Raw genomic sequence first — 22,489 nt, 5'->3', positions numbered from 1 at the left:
TCGATTAAGGGCAGATATTCGCTCCAATTACCACTAAAGTCTAGAGCACAAGCTCTCAGCATATCCTCAAGAGTTTGAATTGTCCTCTCTGTTTGGCCGTCAGTTTTATTGTGATAAGCCGTACTAAGAGTAACCTTAGTCCTCATAGCTTGTTGAAAACTCTTCCAAAATCGAGATGTAAATCTAGGATCTCTGTCTGATAGTATGCTAGCTGGTACTCCATGTAATCGCACGATCTCGTTCATGTACAAGGTGGCTAGCTTATCCAAATTATAATTCATCCGGACAGGTAATAAATGCGCATATTTTGTGAGTCTATCTACGATTACACATATTCAATCATGACCTTGTCTCGACTTTGGTAAACCAACTACAAAATCCATAGAAATATGTTCCCATTTCCATTACGGGATTTCTAATGGTTGAAGAAGTCCACCAGGTCTCTAGTGTTCTGCTTTGACTTGTTGGCACACGTGACACTTGGAAACAATTGTCGCAACATCCTTTTTCATTCCACTCCACCAGAAATTCTTCTTCATGTCTCTGTGCATCTTTGTACTACCAGGATGTACTGAAAATTTCGACTTATGTGCTTTAGGCATTACTTCTTGTCGAAGGTTATCGATGTCTGGTACGCACAATCGGCCTTTCATCCACAAGATTCCTTTGTTATCCGTCTCGAAACCTGGTGATTTCCCTTCTTTAGCTTGCTCTTTTAGTTTAACCAAAGCGGAATCTCTATCCTGACTTAGCTTGATTGTCTCTCGAAGACATGGTTGTGCTGAAAGTGATGTCAGGATCACCTTACTCATATTCTTTTGACTTAAAGCATCTGCTACCTTGTTGGCTTTGTCTAGGTGGTAGCTTATCGTCAAGTCGTAATCCTTCATGAGTTCGGTCCATCGTCTTTGTCTCATATTTAGTTCCTTTTGATTGAACAAATATTTGAGACTTTGGTGATCAGTGAAAATCTCACACTTGGCTCCATAAAGATAATGTCTCCAAATTTTTAGCGCGAACACCACTGCAGCTAGTTCGAGATCATGCGTTGGGTAATTCTGTTCATACGGCTTCAACTGTCTCGACGCGTATGCTATCACCTTTCCCTCTTGCATGAGTACACATCCTAAACCTTCTTTAGATGCATCACTGTAAATGGTGAAGTCTTTGTCTTCAGTTGGCAGTACCAACACTGGCGTGGAGGTAAGATTTTTCTTCAAAGTCTCGAAACTTTTCTCACAATTTTCACTCCATTAAAATTTAGAGTTCTTTTGTGTGAGTTTGGTGAGAGGTATTGCTATTGAAGAGAATTCTTCAACAAATTTTCGGTAATAGCCTGCTAATCCCAAGAAGTTTCGAATTTCTGTCACAATCTTTGGTCTAGGCCAATCTGAGATTGCTTCAACTTTCTTACGGTCCACAGATACTCCTGCTGCTGATATTATGTGTCCCAAGAATGCGACGCTCTCTAGCCAGAATTCGCATTTCTTGAACTTGGCGTACAGTTCCTTTTCTCTCAGCTTCTGGAGGGTGAGACGAAGATGTTCTTTTTGGTCTTCCTCACTTGACGAGTATACCAAAATATTGTCGATGAATACCACAACAAATTTGTCAAGAAATGGTTTAAACACCCTGTTCATGATATTCATGAATACAGCCAAAGCGTTTGTTAACCCGAACGGCATCACCATGAACTCATAGTGTCAATACCTTGTTCTGAAGGCTGTCTTCGGAATATCGTCTGTCTTAACCTTGAGTTGGTGGTAGCCTGACCTTAAGTCGAGCTTGGAAAAGACTGAAGCTCCTTTGAGTTGGTCAAACAGATCATCTATCCTTGAAAGCGGATACTTGTTTTTTATTGTGATCTTATTTAGCTCTCTATAATCAATACACATTCTCATGCTTCCGTCCTTCTTCTTTAAAAATAGGACATGAGCTCCCCATGGAGATGCGCTTGGTCGGATTTTCTTCTTATCCAACAATTCTTGAAGTTGCTCTTTGAGTTCTTTCAACTCTGCCGAAGCCATTCGGTACGGTGCTTTTGAGATTGGTGTAGTATTGGGCACTAAATTAATATCAAATTCCACCTCGCGGTCGGGAAGTTCGCCAGAGAGTTCTTCAGGAAAGACATCCGGAAATTATTGTACTACCGGAATCTCTTCTAGTGTAAGTGTGGTTTCTTTCTTTACCTCGCTTAACATAGCTAGGTAAACTTCTTCTCCACTTTTCATGGCTTTCCAAGTTTGAGAAGCATAAAGAAGAGTCTTTCGTTCTTTTCTCTTACCATGAAATAAAAGTTTCTCTTGGTGTGGAGCTTGGATGGTTACCGTCTTTCAATGACAGTCTACTAAAGCATGATTCTTGGCTAACCAATCCATTCCAAGAATTACATCGAATTCCACCATGTTCAGTTGGATTAGGTTTGTCTTGAAACTCTGATTATTTATGAGAACATCAATATCCCAATATAGAGTGCGAGTTTCTAAACTCCGATTTGCAGGAGTTGCTACTCTCTAGGGTTCTTCTAAGTTATCAGGCTTAGTTCCTAACTTCTTGGCAAATCTCTTAGACATTAATGAATGTGTAGCACCACAATCAAATAACACATACGCAGGCATATCATTGATTATAATGGTACCTACTACGACATCATTTGAGTTGTCAGCCTCTTCTTGAGTAAGAGCATAAACTCGAGCATTTGTCTTGTTTTACTTAGGCTTGTTTGGAGTTGTTCCTCCTGCTGTACCATTCCTTGGATCTGGAAGAGCGCATTGAGCAATGCGATGGTCCATCTTTCCACAACGGAAACAAGCTCCAGAATTCCTACGACATTCACCAGTGTGAGCGAATCCACAAATTTGGCACTTGACTCCCTCTTTCCTTGATTGAGAAGAAGTGGTTCCTTTGGATGGAGCACTGGTAAATTGGTTGCTTGAAAACCTAGGCCTCTTGAATTGTTGGCCCGGTTGGTATTGGCTTGACTGAGGACATTTGAGTTTGTTCTTACCTTCACGCCTCTTGATGTCATTCTCAGCCCTGATGGCGGCTCCCATCAATTCATCAAAACTATTGGGCTCGATAACGGCAAGGGCAGATTGAATGCGGCTATTCAACCCTTTCTTGAAGCGATGAATCTTCAAGGCATCGTCTCCCATGATGCTTGGAGAGTAAGTTACCAATGAATGGAACTTGGATGAATAGTCCACCACTGTCATGTTTGGTTCTTGAACCAAGCTTTCGAATTCTGACAGCTTCTGCACTCGAACTGCTGTCGGGAAGTGCTGCTTGAAAAATGCCTCTCGGAACCTTTGCCAAGTGATAGGTCCCGTCCTTATCATAGCTGGTGAGACTCCTTCCCACCATTTGGCTGCTTTATCCACAAGAAAAGGTGTAATCACATCTACCTTGATCCCTTGTGGAACCTCAAGTAGTCGGAGATGATTCTCCACCTCTTTCATCCAATTTTGTCCGACCTCAGGATCGGAGCTTCCATCGAAGTTTGGGACTCTTGCTCTTCGTAGAGACTCAAAGTGTTGCTTAGTCCCATTCTGAGCTGGAGGTGGTGGCGGTGGCTGGTTAGCATTAAGGTTGATCAACCCTTGTAGCGTGGTTGCCACAATCGTGGCTATAGCCATCAAGTCCACCTGACTGAGGCCAACTGCTGGTGGTGGTTGTTGTGGTTGTTGTGCATCTTCATCATTGCGGTTATTGTTGCAGTTATTGTAACGAGGGTTACGGTTGTTTCACACAGGTCTCCCGTCCATTTCCTAAAAATATGAAAGTTCTAATGTTGATGGCAGAATAGAGACTAAACAAAGGAAGCAAATGATTGAGTAATTGCTCCAAAAATTAAATATGAAACCAATGGATAAAAATAAATTTTTATTGATTTCCCAAGAAAGTGCAATTACAAATGACCTTTGAAAATGCTAACAAAATGCAAATAGAACAAGTGCTATTACAAAAAGCTACAACTGAATGTCTAATCTATCACTTCTCCTAATCCCAAATCCATAGGATCCTCCTCGACTTCATCATCTTCTTCGGGATCCTCCTAAGGTTCGTCTTCATGGTTGGCTATTACTGCTTCTAGATGTTCAATATGACCATGCAGAACTGCATTTTGGTCGCAAAAACTTCAACAGTGTCCTGCAGCTCTTGAATCTGAGCATCAGTCTGTTCACTATACTGATTATGCTGGTGAACGAGTTGGTGATTTTGATCCTTAAGTATTTGGATCTTCTCAACTAATGTATCACGTAACTCGATGAACTCTGCCACAGTCTCTTGGGAGGTTTCAAACTCTTCTTGAGCCTTCCTACTCCTCTCTTCTGCTTCATGCAGATAGTGAGCATAACGTTGAACATCACTTCTCAAGTGTTCTGCTCTACACTGTAACTCATCTTTGTCTAACTCCAAGCAGTAGTTATGTTCCTTGAGTTTCGCTAGCTTCCTCTCTAAGCTCTTAATGTAATTACTCTGGTCAGTCATATCCTACATCCAAAACATGAGAGTGAATGTTCAAAATTGATCTCAAGAATACAGGTCGAGTTATAGACGAATACTGGAATGAACAAAATCAGTACTGCCTATACCTTTAATAGAAGAAATAGCTCAAATATTTTCGGTCTCAGAATTTTGTGAAAAATTTACTAAAAATCCTTCACATCATGAACATGAAGCGTACCAAATTTGGTGCAAACATACTAAGCCGTTTGGAAATGAAAATTCCTCAAAGATTCAAAAATTTGAAAAATTTTACAGAAAATATGATATCCCTCTCTAAACGAAGGATTTTGGGGTTCATTGTTGGTGCTAGAACAAAAGTTTGGTTCTAGATTAAGTTCTCCTCGCCGAGAGCTTTCCAACCGTATCTTTTAATAGTAAAAATTCTTCCTGGATCAAAAGTTATGGCCGTTTGAAGTTTGATCGAAAAACACCTCAACTTCCATGCCATTTGCAAGGTCTACTGCATGCGCCTACTGGAATTCACTTCCTACTGAAATTTTGATGCTACTGCAGTCAAGTTTGCTGCTTTCCAGCATTGTTAAAACCAGTCTGCTGCATTCCGATCTGCTGATTTTCATCTGCTGGTTCTGGTTCCAGACTACTGGTTTTGATTCTACTGTTTTTCGGTCATCTGCTGGTTCCGACCTACTGATTTTGGCCTACTGATTTTTTTTCCTACTCATTTCATTAGTATATTACAATAGCTTATTTTCAGTAGTCTATTACAGTAGCTTATTTTTAATAGTATATCTCAGTAACTTTCAGAATTTATTTTCAGTAGTCTTTCAGAACTTATTATTTCTAGTTCCTCCTCCTCAGATTATGAAACCTGGTTTAATCTGATAACACTTCAATGTCACGCCCCGGGATGGGGGTTGGTTGACACCGGCGTTGCTCTCAAATTTACATTCGAAAACAACAAGCCTCAAAAGTACAGAATTCAGAAATCAGTCTTTTATTCATAAATATTGAATATTTCAATGTCTGATACAAACTCAATGCCAAATATTTTATAGCGGAAATGTAAAACCAAATATAACGTCTTAACAAATGCAGCGGAATAAGCATAAACTAGAACTGATAAACAACGGTCTTCTTCAGCAGCCCCAGATTTGAATCTGCTCTTCTTCTTCTAACTTTTCTTTCTCGTTCTTATCTGAGATGGGTTTGGTGGGTGAGTGATATGGTTGTCACTCAGTAAGCAAGGGCGGGAATAACTCCCAGTTTTCAAAATCGTTTTAAACAGAAACAATAATACAATAATATATAGAAAACTCTTATTTTCATAACAGAAATCAGAATCCAGAAATCACAGGTTTTAGAACAGAAATAAAAATTAGTAAGCACTGAGCACGTTAGTGAATTTCATGGCTAAACTGATATCAGTCCCCTATATGTTCTCTCCTCTAAGGGGTGATGCCAGAATCAGAAATCAGAATTCAGAGATTTTCAATATATATATTCCTACTATTAGTTCACTAGGGGGTTTCAGTGCTTCAAAAATCAGATATCAGAAATCGAACATACAGAAACTGTGCTATAAAACAAAATTATCAAACTGATTTCAAGATATTTATATATAAGCCCACTTACTGTAATTTGCTAAATATTTCGGTTGAATTCTGGAAATTTGCTTGTTCTTGCGACTGGTTTCTACTGCTCCGAAAATGCACTCCCTTCGCTCTAATTTCAAGTGATCTCAAGATTTGTGTAACAACAATTTCAGAGATTGAGGGTGATATTTATAGGCCAAAATCTGACTGTTGACTTCCCATTAATGACCATTACTGTCATTAACGCCTTTATTCTCTGTTAAATGATTCAGTTACAAGTCTAAGCTGAATCAGGAGTTGTCTGCTGGAATCTCGCGCTACTGAACTCTTCTGCTGTTGGATTCTGTTTGCTGGAAAATACATGTCTGCTGGAAAAATACCAGCTTCTGAAATATGGCTGCTGCTGGAATTTTGATAGCTGCTGGAACATTTCTAGCTCCTACAACATGCTAGCTACTGCTGGAAATTCAGGTTCTCACAGTGATTATATGTAGATGGATCCATCGATAGAGCTGATACGAAAGTCATAACTAAATAACTGAATTCAATTAAATGAAAATGTATACGTATATGATGACAAGAGATGACATGATTTGACATGATATGATTTTACACGACACGTTTATATTATGCTTTTAAGTGCATGAAATATATGTTGAGTATGATATTTTTCACTGATGTGTGCCTTGTATTTGTACTTATTATTCCTGGTACAGGTGTGTTGATTCTTTAGACTCACTAGGCGTGTGTTATGCAGGTGAGCTTGATGCTGAGGAGACTGGAGGTGCCAAACTCTGAGTAGGCAGCCCTAGTGCTGTGACACGACCCGATGACCGCATGTTTTTTCGCATTATGGTTCATGAGTTTTTTTAGAGGAGTTGAACATTTTTTATACGTTGATGATTTTACGATTTTTTTTACTCGTTTATGTTTACGTTTGATCTTGGATGATTTTTGTTATTTTAAACTGGGTTATTTTTATTGTCAAATAATTACGATTATTTTAAATGTTATTTTTAAAAATGTGAGCTTTTAAATATATATATATATATATTTCACCACTTTTAAAATGAGTAGATGTTACAACACATATTTATCGTTCTTTTAAATTTTAATAAATCATGCATATGATTTTCATGAAATTATGAAAAATACGTTGCATACTTGATTTTAAGAAAATTGCGTATGTGCACGATTTTGATAAGAGATGAAAATGATGATGTTTTGAAGGATGAGAATTAGTTGTGACTAACGACATAGATGTAAATGCTTATGATGTTTATGTAAATGCTAATGATGAGGCCTAGGCACGGCGGATGGGTAATACTGTCGATGATGTCCGACAGCCGCCGGGTTCCATAGTTTTATGTAGATGGATCCATCGTATAATGATGAAACGATAAAGTTGATACAAAGGTCACAACTAAGGAACTGAATTCAATTAAAGCTAATGTTTACGAATATGATGAAACGATGAGCTGTTTTGTCATGTTATGACTTCATTTGACACGTTTACGACTACGTTTTTTAAATTCATGAAAGGTAAGTTGATTACAGTGTATTTTTCACTACTGTGTGATATGTATATGTGCTTGTTATTCTGGTACAGGTGTGTTGAGTCTTTAAACTCACTAGGTGTGAATGATGCATGTGAGCATGTCGATGAGGGGACTGGAGGTGCCGAATTCTGAGTTGGCAGGACTGGATGTGCGCACACGACCCAAGGACAATATTTCTTCCACACATTATGATTTTATGAGTTTAGAGAGGCACATGAACATTTTTATACACTGGTTTTGATACGCTGATGATTACTAGGATTTTACTTGGTTTATTTTAATTATGCATGATTGTGGGCCAGTTTGGCAATATTATTAAACTTCAACATTTTATCTGGTGATTGTTTGCGGGTAATTTTAAATGACATATTTTCAATAATGATGCAGACATGCAAAATATTTAAATGTCATTTTCGAAAATGTGAGCAAAAAAAAATAACAGAATTTAAAATTAGTAGTTGTTACAATTGATATCAGATCCAGGTTCCTGTATAGGGTTGTGCCACCGCCAGCTTCTGCAGCTCAGTCTTCAAGCCTCAAGTCCGTAAGCTTTTATGATATAAATATTTTAAATGAATTACTGTCATCACCTGCATGTTTACATGGTTTACGATTTACGATGATTTACAATATATGTTTAACCGATTTTACGATTCAAGGACTTACTGCTTTGAAAAAAAACTAGATTAATTGCATGATGGGTACGTTTAGATTTGGACTGTGTTCAGATATCATGCCTTCTAGACGCAACCCCAGCGTAGACAGACATGACGATATTCCTGCAGGTGGCAGAGGCCCTCCACCACCAGCACCGCTGATGGATGCAGCCACCCGTGTATTGGAGAGTATGGCTCGAATTTTGGAGCAGGCTCCGCGTCCACAGACCGATATTTATGAGCAGTTTAGGCGGCTCAATCCGAAGGAGTTTGGGGGCACTACTGATCCGTTCTTGGCAGAGGGATTGCTTCGATCTCTGAGTTGCACTTTAGGGTATCTACAGAGAAGAGATGGCGACCGAGTCAGGTGCGCCACATGTATGTTGCGAGACGATGCATCCCTATGGTGTGAGGGAGCTGCGCATGCAGTGGACTTGGCTACCCTCACCTGGGACGGATTCAAGGAAATGTTCTACGGAAAGTATTTTCCAGCTGACATCAGGGGCCGCCTGACGAGGGAGTTTATGATTCTCCGCCAGGGGGACTCAAATGTGGCGGAATTTATCCGAAAGTTTGACAGGGGCAGCCATTTTTTGCCCATTACTGCCAGAGTTGCTGATCAGAAGCTGAGGCATTTTATGGATGGACTGAGACCCATCCTACGCCGGGATGTTATGCTGATGAGACCGGCGAGCTATGATGAGGCCACTTCCTGTGCCTTCCAGGAGGAGCAGGTGCTCCGAGACATTGATATTGAGATGCAGAGGAAGCGGCATCAGACTCGGTCCAACTCCTAGCCACAGAAAAAACAATATACAGGGCCACCGAGGCAGCAGGGACAGGTTAGGAGGCCCCAGCTGCAGAGACCTATGGCGCCTAAGCCAGTGGACAGACAGCTATGCACGCAGTGCAACAAGTTCCACCTCGGAAAGTGTATAGGGAACCTACAAATTCTTCGTCTGCGGGCAGGAGGGTAATAAAGCAGCAGATTGCCCTAGGAACACGGGCCCCACTACTGGCCGAGCATATGTGATGCATGCGAAGGAGGTCGAGGTAGAGCCATATTCGACGTTGATTACCGGTAACCCTTATGTCTAAGATTTTGATTTATCGCTTGATTGCATGAATTTTATGCTTGTGATGAGGCTTAAATTATGGGATGGATAACTTTAAACAAATTAGACTGCATGCTCTACCTAGTTGAGATTAAAAATTTAGTTGTTTAAATGGAGGATTTTAGGACCCAATTGTAATAACCGATAAAATGAAGACCTAATTGCTAAAATCGAGATTTTTAGGGGACTACTTTTGAAACTTCTGAAATTTTGGGGATTTAATTCTAATTTTTTGAGAATTTTATGATTTTGTGGGGTTAGAATTCAAAAAATTTCAGGGGTCGAATTGCAATTTTCGAAAACTTTCATAGGGCCAAAATGTGGTATTCGAAACATTAAGGGCCAATTTGCAAATTTCGAATATTTTGAAGTCAATTTCGCAAATTTTGACTTATATTTGGGATTAACCCCGTGAATTTTTGAGGATTTTGGGATAATTGTCGATAATAAATTTCTTAAGTTTCATCATGATTAGAGTTGATGGCAGGGAGGATATATATTTCAGGTGTACCCACGCATGCATTGCTAGATTCAGGGGCTACGCATTCGTTTATATCAAAATCTTTTGTCAGCAACTAGGAATAATACCAATGGCAATGGATTCAGGGTTTAGAGTATCGATTCCATCCGGAGATCAGATGTTCACTTCTCAAATAGTGAAGAGATTGGAACTTCGGTTACAGAAATATATGGTGAAGGCAGATTTGCATAGTGCTACCATTGCTGGAGTTCGACATTATTCTGGGTATGGACTGGCTCTCTTTGAACGAAGCTGTCATAGACTTTCGACAGAGGTCAGTGTCTGTCCGACCACCCAGCGGTAAGCCATTTATTTTTTAGGCATCCAAACACCAGCAGTTGCCGCACGTCATTTCCGGCATGTGTGCGAGGAAGCTTATGAAGAGAGGCTGTCAGGCATTTTTGGCCAGTATTATATCAGTGTCTGAGCCAACCAGTCAGAGTCTAGATTGCATTGATGTGGTCAGAGAGTTCTCTAGTGTTTTTCCTGACGATGTTTCAGGCATTCCACCAGACAGAGAGATGGACTTTTCTATTGAGCTCATGCCAGGTACAGTGTCGATCTCTAAGGCACCCTATCATTTAGCACCTGCACAAATGAAAGAACTGAAAGACCAGATATAGGATTTGCTATATAAGGGTTTCATTTGCCCTAGCTTTTCTCCATGGGGCGCACCAGTACTGTTTGTCAAGAAGAAAAATGGCAGCATGCGGCTTTGCATCGACTACCGAGAGCTGAACAGATTTACAGTCAAGAACAAGTATCTGTTGCCGAGGATTGAGGATTTGTTTGATCAGCTTCATGGAGCATCAGTGTTCTCCAAGATAGACCTCCGATCTGGATACCACAAGCTGAAGGTGACAGAGTCTAATGTACATAAGACAGTCTTCCGGACGCGTTATGAGCACTATGAGTTTTTTGTGATGCCCTTCGGATTGACGAACGCGCCAACGATCTTCATTGATCTCATGAATCGCGTGTTTCAGCCATATTTGGATCAGTTCGTCATAGTTTTCATTGACGACATTCTGATCTATTCGATGAGCAAAGAGGAGCATAGCCAGCATCTGAGGACCGTACTGCAGACATTATAGGACAGACGGTTGTATGTAGGGGTGTCAAAATGCAACACGACCCGTCAACCCGACACGACCCAACACGAAAAAAATCAGGTTCGGGTTGGTGTTTTTCCGGTTCGGGTCGGTGTGCTCAGGTTAGTGCCAGGTTAGATGGGTTTCAGGTTGGGTCGCGGGTTGACCCAAAAAATTTTTTTTTGAAAATATTACCTATATTTTTATATATTGTATGTTTGAACAAAATTTATTGTATATTTATATGATAAATTTTTATCTTTTAATATTTATTTTGTATATTTTTAATTTTTTTAACAATTGTTTAGACGGGTTGAGTCGGGTTAAACGGGTTTGTGTTCGGGTTGGGGGTTTCTGGGTTGCTTCGGGTTCGGGTTGGGTTCGTGTTGAAAAAAAAATAAAAAAATTTCGCGGGTTGACCCGCCACCCGACCCGATTGACACCCCTAGTTGTATGCCAAGTTCAGTAAGTGCGAGTTCTAGCTTGACAGGGTAGTATTCTTGGGCCACATCGTATCTCGAGAGGGCATTGAGGTCGACCCCCGTAAGGTCGAAGCAATCAGAGATTGGACAATGCCTAAAAGCGTGACAGAGATCCGTAGCTTCTTGGGATTGGCTGGGTACTACAGGAAATTCATTCAAGGGTTCTCCTTTATCGCGGTGCCTATGACCGCCTTGACGAAGAAGAATGCTAAGTTTATCTGGGGATCTGAGTGCCAAGAGAGCTTTGACAGACTGAAGTTAGCATTGACCACAGCACCAGTTTTAACTATGTCATCAGGGCAGGGAGAGTTCGTGGTTTACACGGATGCTTCGAAGCTCAGTTTGGGCACGGTTCTGATGCAGTATGGCAGAGTTATATCCTACGCGTCTAGACAGCTGAAGGTCCATGAGAAGAATTATCCGACTCATGATTTCGAGCTAGCAGTAGTGGCATTTACCCTGAAGATTTGGAGATACTATTTGTACTGGAGAGAAGTGTTGGATTTTCATTGATCACAAGAGCCTGAAGTACTTCTTCACACACAAAGAGCTGAACATAAGACAGAGGAGATGGCTAGAGCTAGTGAGGAACTATGACTATGAAATTAGCTACCATCCGGATAAGGCTAATGTGGTTGCAGATGCTCTGAGCAGGATGCATGTAGTGATTGCTCATTTGTCGGTACAGAGACTGTTACAGGGGGAGATTCAGAGATTTGAGCTTGCAGTTTATGCCAGGGGCGATGCCCCAAATCTTGCTACTCTGACAGTACAACCGACTTTGAGAGAGAGGATACGGAAATGTCAGACTTCTGACGAGCAGTTGAAAAAGTGGAGACAAAAGGACAAGGCTAAGGGCTAGAGACTGTATACAGTTGTGGACGACATAGTCAGATATATGGACCGTCTATGGGTTCCTGACAATGATTCTCTGAGAGCGGATATCTTGAGCGAGGCCTACAGCACCTCGTACTCCATCCATCGAGGGAGTACGAAGATGAATAAAGACAGACCTTCAGACTCTTTATTGGTGGCCAGGCATGAAGCGAGATATTCTGCGTTTCGTCTCCGAGTGTTTGACAAGTCAGCAAGTCAAGGCAGAGCATCAAAGACCTGCAGGGAAGCTAAGACCACTCCCTATTTCCGAGTGGAAATGGGAGAACATTACCATGGACATCGTGACAGGGCTTCCGAGGACTAATGGAGGATATGATGTCATCTGGATGATAGTTGATCGGCTCACTAAATCAGCTCATTTTCTACCGATTCAAGAATACTTTCATCATGACTCAGTACGCAGAGCTGTATATTAGAGAGGTAGTCAGACTGCATGGGATCCCAGTGTCCATCGTGTCAGACAGGGATCCAAGATTCACGTCTGCATTCTGGAAGAGTATTCACCAGGCATTGGGTACTAAGCTGCTATTCAATACTGTCTTCCATCCCCAGACAGACGGATAGCAAGAGAGGGTGATTCAGATTCTGGAGGACCTACTCCAAGCTTGCATGATCGACTTCCAGGGCAGCTGAGAGCCAAAGTTACCTCTTGTAGAGTTCACATACAACAACAATTATCAGGCGTCGATCGGTATGGCTCCATACGAGGCACTGTACGGGAGGAAGTGTAGGTCGCCAGTGCATTGGGATGAGGTAGGAGAGAGGGCAGAGTTGGGTCCGGAAATTTTCAGGAAGAAGAGTTAGTGCTCAAGATTCGAGACAGGATGAAGACCGCTCAGAGCCGTCAGAAAAGTTATGCAGATCAGAGGAATAGAGATCTCGAGTTCGCAGTAGGGGATCACGTTTTTGTGAAGGTCGCACATGAAAGATGTGATGAGATTTGGGAAGAAGGGCAAGCTCAGCCCTAGATTCATCGGACCATTCGAGATTCTAGAGAGATTTGGGACACTTGCATACAGAGTTGCATTACCGCCGAATCTGACGGCAGCTCATAATGTGTTTCACGTCTCTATACTGCTGTAGTACATGTCTAATCCTTCGCATGTGATGAACTATGAGCCACTTCAGCTGACACCGCACTTGCCATTCGAGGAGAAACCCACACAGATACTGGACAGACAGGAGAAGAGGCTCTGGAACAAGGTGATCCTTATGGTCAAGGTCAAGTTGCTGAATCATCCTTAGTAGGAGGCTACTTGGGAGACCGAGACCGAGATGAGGAGTCGCTACCCGGAGTTATCGGTATGTTATAAATTTCGAGACCAAAATTTTATTTTAAGGGGGGAGAGTTGTAAGATCCACGAAATTTAAATTTACGTAATCTGAATGCATGCAATCTAAGGTTTTATTTAAATTATGTGTTTAATGATTTTATGCATTTTATGTATAATTATTGCATAATAGGATTCATTTCACGATATTTTTAAAAGTTCAAGCTTTAGTATTTTTAGATGCATGTCGCACTCGAACGAGGAACTGGAGACCGAGAATTTTTAGGACAATTATTTTTATTACATAATTTATACGAGTTTTTTTCAAGGGTATTTTCGAAAATGGGCCTTCGTGGGTATTTTTACTCGTCGGGTTGTAATTTTTATCGGTACACAAATTTTAACGATTCAGAGGACTTTTTGAGGGTTTGAGCGATATTTTCAAAAACGTACGTAAACGAAATATTTTTCGGTAATGTTATTGGGCTTTTTGGGTTTGTTTTATTACTTAATGAGCTCAAAACCTTTTTATTATTTTTTGAGGCCCATTTGTGTATTTTTAATTAACCTAAACTACATTTAAAATAAACCTAAACCTAATTAGCTCACAACAGCCACCCCTCCCCTCCATTCTATAGCTTACTCTTAGTTTTCTTATGCTAGGGCATCGGCCATTGTTGCATTTTCAAGAAAAGCCTCACCCCGCCTCTCTAGTTCACGTCTCGCGCTTAGATATTCAAGCTTTTGGTTGTTTAATCGCTAAGGCATGCATATATCTTCTTTCTCTCTTCATTCACGCCCTATTATTGCTGATATATATGTAAATGCATGAGGTTTTCTTTCGGCTAGCAGTGTAGGTTCGATTTTATGCAAGGGTTTGGATTTTTTATGCATTCATGTGTTGTAACTCACGCCTTTTGTGATCTTCGTGCAAAGGTACTATCAAGGGGGATGCTGAGGGTCTGTAACATCGAGGTGTATGCTCTCTAAGGGCTGGAGTCGTGTGGAGTTTAAGTGAGAGCCTAAGTCGATGAGTTTCTATCGATCGCGTGGATGGTTTGTGGCTTGATCAGAAAATTCGATCGAGCCTGTAGTGCGAGAGCCATTCCTAGTCGTGGTCCAGACCTTGCTCGGGCTTATTCATGGTCTGAGATTGCTCGGACACAGCTGGACATGACCATGAAACCGATCGACCAAGTGGGAAGGGTTTTGAGCGAGTTTGGGGTGTGCCTCGGGTTTGCGTGTGTTGTAGCGTGCATGGGGCGGCGCCCTTGATATGGTTCGGTCCTAGGGTGGTCTAGGAGGGGCAGGCCTGTGGCTGGTCCTAATTTTTTAGGTGTAAGTTCGATGGTTCGTGTCCACGATTGCAACTAGGGTTTGTTTGTTGGTTCATTAAATTTCCCGCAGCTTGTGGCCTTTGTTTTCGTGGGTCTTAGTAGGCTGAAACGTATGGTTTAAGGGCTGATTGGGCGGAATTAAGACACGATTCGAGTTGGAAAATATTTGGTTAAGTTTCGGTTGATTCGAGTTAAAAACGGCACTCCGGTCCAAATTTTAAAACGAAACGATTAAGTTTGTAACGGGCTCGAGTTTACGTCTAAGAAATGCTTACTAATATATTTTGGGATGTTTTAAGGAATTTGGTAAGCTTCGGTAGAAATTTTGAGGTCAAGGGTTAAAACGGTCATTTTGGGTTTCTAGGGGAAAATTGATCATTTTGCACCCGGGGTGAGTTTTTGGTCCTGGCTGCGCCCTGATCACCTTTTTATCATGTTTTTTAATGTTTATGCCTCATGCATATGATTTTTATGAAATTATGAAAAATACGTTGCATGCTTGATTTTAAGAAAATTTGTGTATGTGCACGATTTTGATAAGTGATGAAAATTATGATGTTTTGAAGGATGAGAATTAGTTGTGACTAACGATGTATATATAAATGCTTATGATTTATATATAAATGCTAATGAGGAGGCATAGGTACAATGGATGGGTAATACTGTCGCTGATGTCCAACAGCAGTTGGGTACTACGGTTTTATGTAGATGGATCCATCGTATATTGATGAAACAATAAAGCTGATACGAAGGTCACAACTAAGGAACTTAATTCAATTAAAGCTAATGTTTATGAATATGATGAAATGATGAGCCGTTTTTGCATGTTTTGATTTCATTTGACACATTTACAATTATGTTTTTTAAATTCATGAAAGGTAAGTTTATTACAATGTATTTTTCACTGCTCTGTGCTATGTAATGTACTTGTTATTCTCGTACAGGTGTGTTGAATCTTTAGACTGACTAGGTATGAATGATGCAGGTGAGCATGTTGATGAGGGGATTGGAGGTGTCGAATTCTGAGTAGGCAGGACTGGATATGCGCACACGACCCGAAGGCCACATTTCTTGCGCACATTATGATTAATGAGTTTAGAGAGGACATAAACATTTTTATACACTGATTTTTATACGCTGATGATTACTAGGATTTTACTCGATTTATTTTAATTATGCATGATTGTGGACCGGTTTGGAAATATTTTTAAACTATAACATTTATCTGGCGATTGTTTGCGATTAATTTTAAATGACATATTTTCAGTAGTGTTGCAGGCATGCAAAATATTTAAATGTTATTTTCGAAAATGTGAACAAAAAAAAAATAGCAGCATTTAAAATTAGTAGATGTTACACTCGAGCTCGAGACTAGCATCTGTGACGTAAACGCCATGTTTCATTGACAAGGGCATGGAGATGTCCATTCACACAGATGGGTAATCATATGATGATGAATTGAACAACCCTTCCTCGTACTGTCTAAGTTGTTCTCACTTATCGAGTGGAATAGTCTGTAGTTATGGTTGTACACCATTAGTCCTTTGACCCGAGACAATGTAGAGGCTATACGTACTAGCATGCACTTTGATCCGTTTACCGATTCCATCGAGGGTCATCAGGTGGAGAGATTGGGTGTAGTTTCGAAATACGTAGGAGCAAATGCATTATAGTCGGGGATTCATCGTTCGCCTACGGGTGAAGATATCCTATGTGTTCTGATGAGTTAATAGTGCAAGAAGTCTGTGGTCAGAGCAAGAAATGTGCTTTAGGGAAAGGTGTTTTCCTAGCTGCACATAACATGCCACTATTAGTACTCAAAGATAAATCGCATTGTTGTCGAATTCATATGCAACTCTCGATATACCAATGGTTGCAGATTCGACCGAGATATACGTGTTGAAGGGACCGTACTGTATGCTAACCATGACTAAAGGTTCTTGCAGGCACTATCATTGATACCTTGGAGATAATTGGGCGATGCTACTAGATGCTTTTACCATGATCCAATGGGTGCGATCAAAAATGTGTTCTGACATTCTTGATCAAAGAGTTGATGAAAAGAATGGGGTTAATTAGGGTAAACCCGAATAAGAATAAATGTTATTGTGAATCATATAGAGATGTGAACCCATAGATAGCTATATCCCTGAACCATTGAGGATCACAGAAATATTGGATTCTGTGTTCCCGTTAAGATAGTCAAATTTCAAGGAGTTGGAATTTTATGACTATAGTTTGATGGAGATCAAACAAGAAGCTTATAAAGGAGTTTATGAACTGATTCAATAGGATGAAAGAAATGGAAGTTAGCATGATTGCTAAACAAAGAAGGAGAGTGGAACTGTTTGTTTTGTGAAGGAGTTCACTAAAATTGGCAGCTGCCTAATATAGTAAGTAAAACTTTTGATTTTCGAAATTTTCGATTTTCATTATATGAACAAGATTTGTATCCTTGGTACAGCAGCGCTCTCGAATCGTCGATTGGGGTTGTAAAGAGTTCGGTATCATTTGTTTTTGTGAATTTGGAATATACTAATTAAATGATTGTGCAAGTAGTGGTGACTACTAACATGCACAAATTCTCATCTATGTTCTAGAGGAGTCTAGAATTAAATTAACCAAGGAGTTAATTCATGAATTAAATAATGGTTATTTAATTTAATGTACATACACATGTATATATTTTATATTGTGATATAAAATATGTGTATATGATATTAATATATCATGTATTATTAAAAGTTAAAATACATCATATATTAATTATATAAGAGTTTTAATATAATCATATATTTAGAGTCCTTACGGGATAGAGACTCCTAATTAGATTATGAGTCTCACTCAATATATACACGATTAGGAAATTCACAAAAAACCTCCCACTTTTGAAAATGAAAGTCACGGCCATCACCAAAATTTGGGAAGAAAATTTTGCCCAAATAAGCAAATTAGATTTGCTTAATTATTGATTAAGAATCAATAATTATTTGGTTAATTATTGATAATTCTCAATAAGAAAAATTCACAAACCTCTCCAATTTCTCCTTGAAAGTCTCGGCCACCATGAGTTTCTTGTGAAGAAATTTTCGGCCACCTTGTATCCTTTCCACCACCGCGCCGACCTCGCTGCACCTATCACCGGATTTAGAAATTCGGAAGTCTCACTCTCAACACACAAATCGCTTGTGATCTTCTAGTGCAAACAAAGCGAAGAAGACAGTCTTCGATTGTGGACCTAATTAGGCGATCAAAATAGAAGAACCGTTCGTAAAGATTTACAATAAGGGCTATATCCGCTTAAACACCGGAATAATTTGGAGTCCAAGCGTTAAGAACGCAAAGGTAAAATTCTTAGAACATCCTATGAATGTTTTTGAACACACGACGCCCAAGCAAAAAAAAATTTAAATTTCTGCTGCGTCTTGGATGCAAGAACACGATACACCAACAGTTTTTTAAGACCAAAAAGGTCAATTCACTGTTGCATGCAAGCTGCTGACAATTGGCTTCGGTTGTTGCAAGTTGATCACACCTATTACAACTTTTTGTGTCGCACAACACGAATTGGAGATAGTAGTCGGTAAGCTAGCATCTCTCTTCCTCTATGAGCTCCAGGCTGTGGCCTTAAATGTGAGATTCTGCACCGTGGAATTTGCTCCTCACTGTATGCTCGCATTCAAGTGTTAAATGTATATGTATTATGGATGTGAAAAGTTGGCGAGAATTGCAATTTGATAAGTTTATAGGAGCCTACTCTATGTTGCATTTTTCTGTAGCCAAATGCAGACACGGAAGTGGGATGGAACTGTAGTGTAACAAATGTTGTCATACTGACTTTATGGTGTTAGTCCTGACAAATTTGCAATAGATGATGACGAATATTATCACATTTATTCAACTTCTGGCTATGCATATTTTTATAGATCGTGCACTAATAACTTTGTGCAAATTCTGAGTTTTGTGATGCCTTGATCCTTGTCAGTTCGCAATTATTTGAACCTTTGTATAGCATTCTTAATTCTTAGCACAATTTTGCAGATAAAATTTAAGCCACGTTTTGACAAACCATCCTTGATGAATTTTTTCAGTGGCTGGTGCGACTTGATGTAACATCAATCTTGTAACAAGTAAATTCCAATAAAATTGAACACTTCAATGGTTTCAATAAATGCACTAAATATGTCGATAGTATACAACAGGTCTCAACAAGGCCATATTCTCTTCCTCAAGCGGTTTCTCTTGACTTTACTCTCTGCAAACTAGATCAATCTCCAGCTCGAATTCGAAAACTTACATGTGATATGTAACATTTCTAGCTCAAGTTAGAAAAGTAGACAGTAGTAGACCTTGGACAAACTTGCATTTTCGTGTCTTCTCTTTTTGGTCTTCTTCGGACAAGGGTGGCTGTGGGACAACTCTGCTACAATGAAACAAACCAGATGTCAAACGTCATCACAAGTTAGTAACATGCTTCTCTCTCTAAATCATGGTACCGACAATCACATTTTGCTATCTATCCCAAGAGGAGGGGGGGAACATATCCATGAAAAGCTTGCAAGTGACAAAACTCGATGGAAGAAATTGCAAATCATGTGATATAAGTTTTACCAGAGTGAATCCAGGATTTTCAGGAAAGAGGTTGAACCGGAGAAAGGGGTAGGGTAGCTCAATTGAATTAGGGGGAAAACTTGAGTTTAAGAAAAAAATTAAACATGGTACTTTAATTTGTTTTTCTGTTTTATTGGAACAACCCCACCTCCCCTCTGTTGGGTCACCCCCAAGTTTAACCAAGATGACCGTACCCAAGTGCCAGAGTGTCCACCATGCTTTCTTCCATGGGGCTAGCTTCAACTGAAGATAGAGTCTGAACACTAGGAAATTTCTCAGCTACAGTTGGATTGCATATGAAAGAATTCAACAATGGATCGGGTTCTGAATTTGATGTAGGAACCACAAACGAAGACCCCCCAAGAAGGGATTGCAGCTTTCCTTCCCGTAGATCTTTTCTCAAAGAGGAAAATGACAGATTAGATAACCCCCTGCGCAATCTTCTTTTTCGATGCATGTGCTACACAATTAAAGAAACCACAATCTAGAAAAATAATACTTGAACAATATAAATTGAAAGGACAAGACTGATAATGATTTACTGGTAATAAACATGAAGACGCAAAAGCAGTTTATAGCTTTGTAAAGGATATCTTAAGAAGACTTCCATGCTGCAAGGTCATGTGGCAAACTAAATCTGATGCTACCTTTTTTGAACAAAGAGGGCACACCTGTATATATAACACAATACATCATAATAAACTGCTGTGAGAGAACATCTGAAAAATTGTATATTTGAGCAATCATGGTATCGGCCATATCACGACATCTAGTAGAACAGAATCCCTCAATCAAGGCAACGAACGATCAACTTCAGCATGTTGACAAGGCAAAAAAATGATACAATTCGACAATAAATAGTATGATTGACGGTATCTCAATATCTAGAACTTGAAACGAAGGGTTTAAGATTCTGCATCTAAAAAAGTCATATATAAATTTGTCGAAATCCACATTCCAAAAAATAGGTTTCTGTATCACTTCAAAATAAGAATATAATTGCTAGGTAGCACAATGTATTCAGGTATATACAGGCACACAGCGGAATGATGAGAAAAAAGACAGCAATAATGGTAAATTAATGTCTAGCTACACATTATAATATTGATTAATGTCATCTGTGATCACTTATACTTCTTCAAATAACCACTTCTAATGTTAAGCACCTAACGCCCAGAATGAATCACATAAGAACCTTACTCAAGTACTTTGACAAGCATAATCTTAAGATGAAGCGCCACACAATGCATCCCATCTTAGGAAACATTATTGTGTGTTCAGGTAAATAAACTATCAAACAAATCTACATAACCTACAATTCTGCTAAAATAAAACCCCGCCTAGAATTTTACTATTCTCTGTCTATCGCCAACACAAAGTTTGTTTGCCCACGTGTTTGTGTCACAACAACGCTCTAACTTAATCCCATAATCAGTTCATGACAATAATTTTATAACATAGAATAAAAACTCACTCTGTCAACAGCAAAGCATAAACGAAAACAAATAAAATGAAAGTGATGGTAATACCCCATTTTTGGCTTCGATGGCATGCTCTTCATCGATATGACAACAAAGTCCAACCATATCAAAATCCTGTGCACAAAAAGGGCATAGAAACTCCGCCCTCAGCTCCCCTTCTCCTTCGTACTCTTCTCCACGAAATGCATCTGCAGTATATCCACCAATACAACACCAGATTAATCCAAACATATTTTTCATACACTTCACAAACAGAATCATCTAACACTAGTTGTCCCTCAGAAACCAGTCACTCTTCTGTACCAATAGCCAAATTTATGGAAGGGGATAGGTGAAAGAGGAAAATTTCCTCCCTGCTCCTAAAATGCCTAACCTCTAAAGAATGTTACAACTGTAATTATACAATTCTAACTTCGGAACCCAAAAATTCCCACTTCCAGACGAAAAATCCATATTTTCCATAACAAAAAGGAACATTTCATCGGCTTAACTACCAAATCCACGTTAAAAACACGTAGACAAAGAAGGCTTAAAGTTTCGATCATTATTTCCTCTCGACAACCAGAAGCAGCCAAATAAATCGATAACTGAAATTTCCAGACTTCAAATCTATACTCATGTAAAAATCAAAATTTTACAAGCATTTACAATTTTTTTAAGAAAATAAAAAAATCTCAGCTCCTTTTCCCACTTCTCCTTCTCCTCGTCAACATAATCAAAATTTCACCAACTTTATAGCCAAAAAAATAAAAACTTTAGCCCAATCCCTCGAAACCACCACCTTCCTCAGTCCCCACCCTTCCCCGAAAGGGAAAAACCAGAAGACCAACGAAGAAAGAAACCAAGAGAAAAAATGCAACGACGGAGGTAAAAAGAAGAAAACCCGATCGAGATTGGTATCGCCTGTAACCAGAAGAACTTCGAATCCATGAATCGGACTCCATCTTCTTCAATTCCACAAATTTTAACAGCCCCTCGGAATCCCGTAAAGCGCAGATTTTGATACTAAGACGTAGTTGTACGTGTGGTAAAGGAAGTGAGAAAGAGAAGCTTCGCCGAAAGAGAGAGAAGACCCATTTTTTTAATCATTTTTTTTTTATTAATGCTCACTTTCCTCGGTTAACTGTAGCTTCGAATCAATAGATCATGTTTAGCTGCGAACATGAACAATACGTTAACAAAATTTATTGTCTTGTTTCTAACATATTTAACAAAATTTATTGTCTTGTTTCTAACATATTTAATCAAATGTGAAATTATTAGAACAAAAAACAAAAAAAAATTGAATTCTGCACAAACTGAATTTCTGGCAAACTTCGGTATTTTGATGATATCTCTCAACTGAATGATTCAAATGAAAATCCGCCAATTAACTGATCAGAAAACTCAATTTGAAACAAGTCGTAT

At 39.5% G+C, this 22,489-nt stretch overlaps 1 protein-coding gene across 2 annotated transcripts; it reads right to left on the bottom strand.

Annotated features, from left to right (window-relative positions):
• Window positions 1-19,100: 19,100 nt before the first annotated feature.
• LOC142554981 (protein DEHYDRATION-INDUCED 19 homolog 4-like) lies at window positions 19,101-22,207 on the bottom strand. 2 transcript variants are annotated; one of them, XM_075665604.1, is made up of 5 exons: window positions 21,966-22,207; window positions 21,131-21,270; window positions 20,195-20,272; window positions 19,796-20,058; window positions 19,101-19,413 (listed from the first exon to the last, which is right to left on the bottom strand). In XM_075665604.1, exons 1-5 carry the CDS (start codon window positions 22,024-22,026, stop codon window positions 19,311-19,313), a joined length of 645 nt encoding a protein of 214 aa, XP_075521719.1. In that variant the 5' UTR covers window positions 22,027-22,207; the 3' UTR covers window positions 19,101-19,310. The 2 variants fall into 2 exon arrangements, with proteins under 2 accessions (XP_075521719.1, XP_075521720.1); XM_075665605.1 differs by having other exon boundaries at window positions 19,101-19,410.
• Window positions 22,208-22,489: the final 282 nt, after the last annotated feature.

This window comes from Primulina tabacum, chromosome 9, assembly GCF_025594145.1.
Source record: "Primulina tabacum isolate GXHZ01 chromosome 9, ASM2559414v2, whole genome shotgun sequence".
NCBI lineage: Eukaryota > Viridiplantae > Streptophyta > Magnoliopsida > Lamiales > Gesneriaceae > Primulina > Primulina tabacum.
This window is presented reverse-complemented; position numbering and strand designations above follow the sequence as displayed.

Excerpts from the sequence above, each read along its gene's own strand:
- LOC142554981 (XM_075665604.1), bottom strand. The coding sequence starts at position 22,026 with ATGGAGTCCGATTCATGGATTCGAAGTTCTTCTGGTTACAGGCGATAC. Across the intron at positions 20,273-21,130 it reads CCATCGAAGCCAAAAATGGG|GTGTGCCCTCTTTGTTCAAA; the intron begins GTATTACCATCA and ends TTATATATACAG. Across the intron at positions 19,414-19,795 it reads GTGGACACTCTGGCACTTGG|CAGAGTTGTCCCACAGCCAC; the intron begins GTACGGTCATCT and ends GTTTCATTGTAG.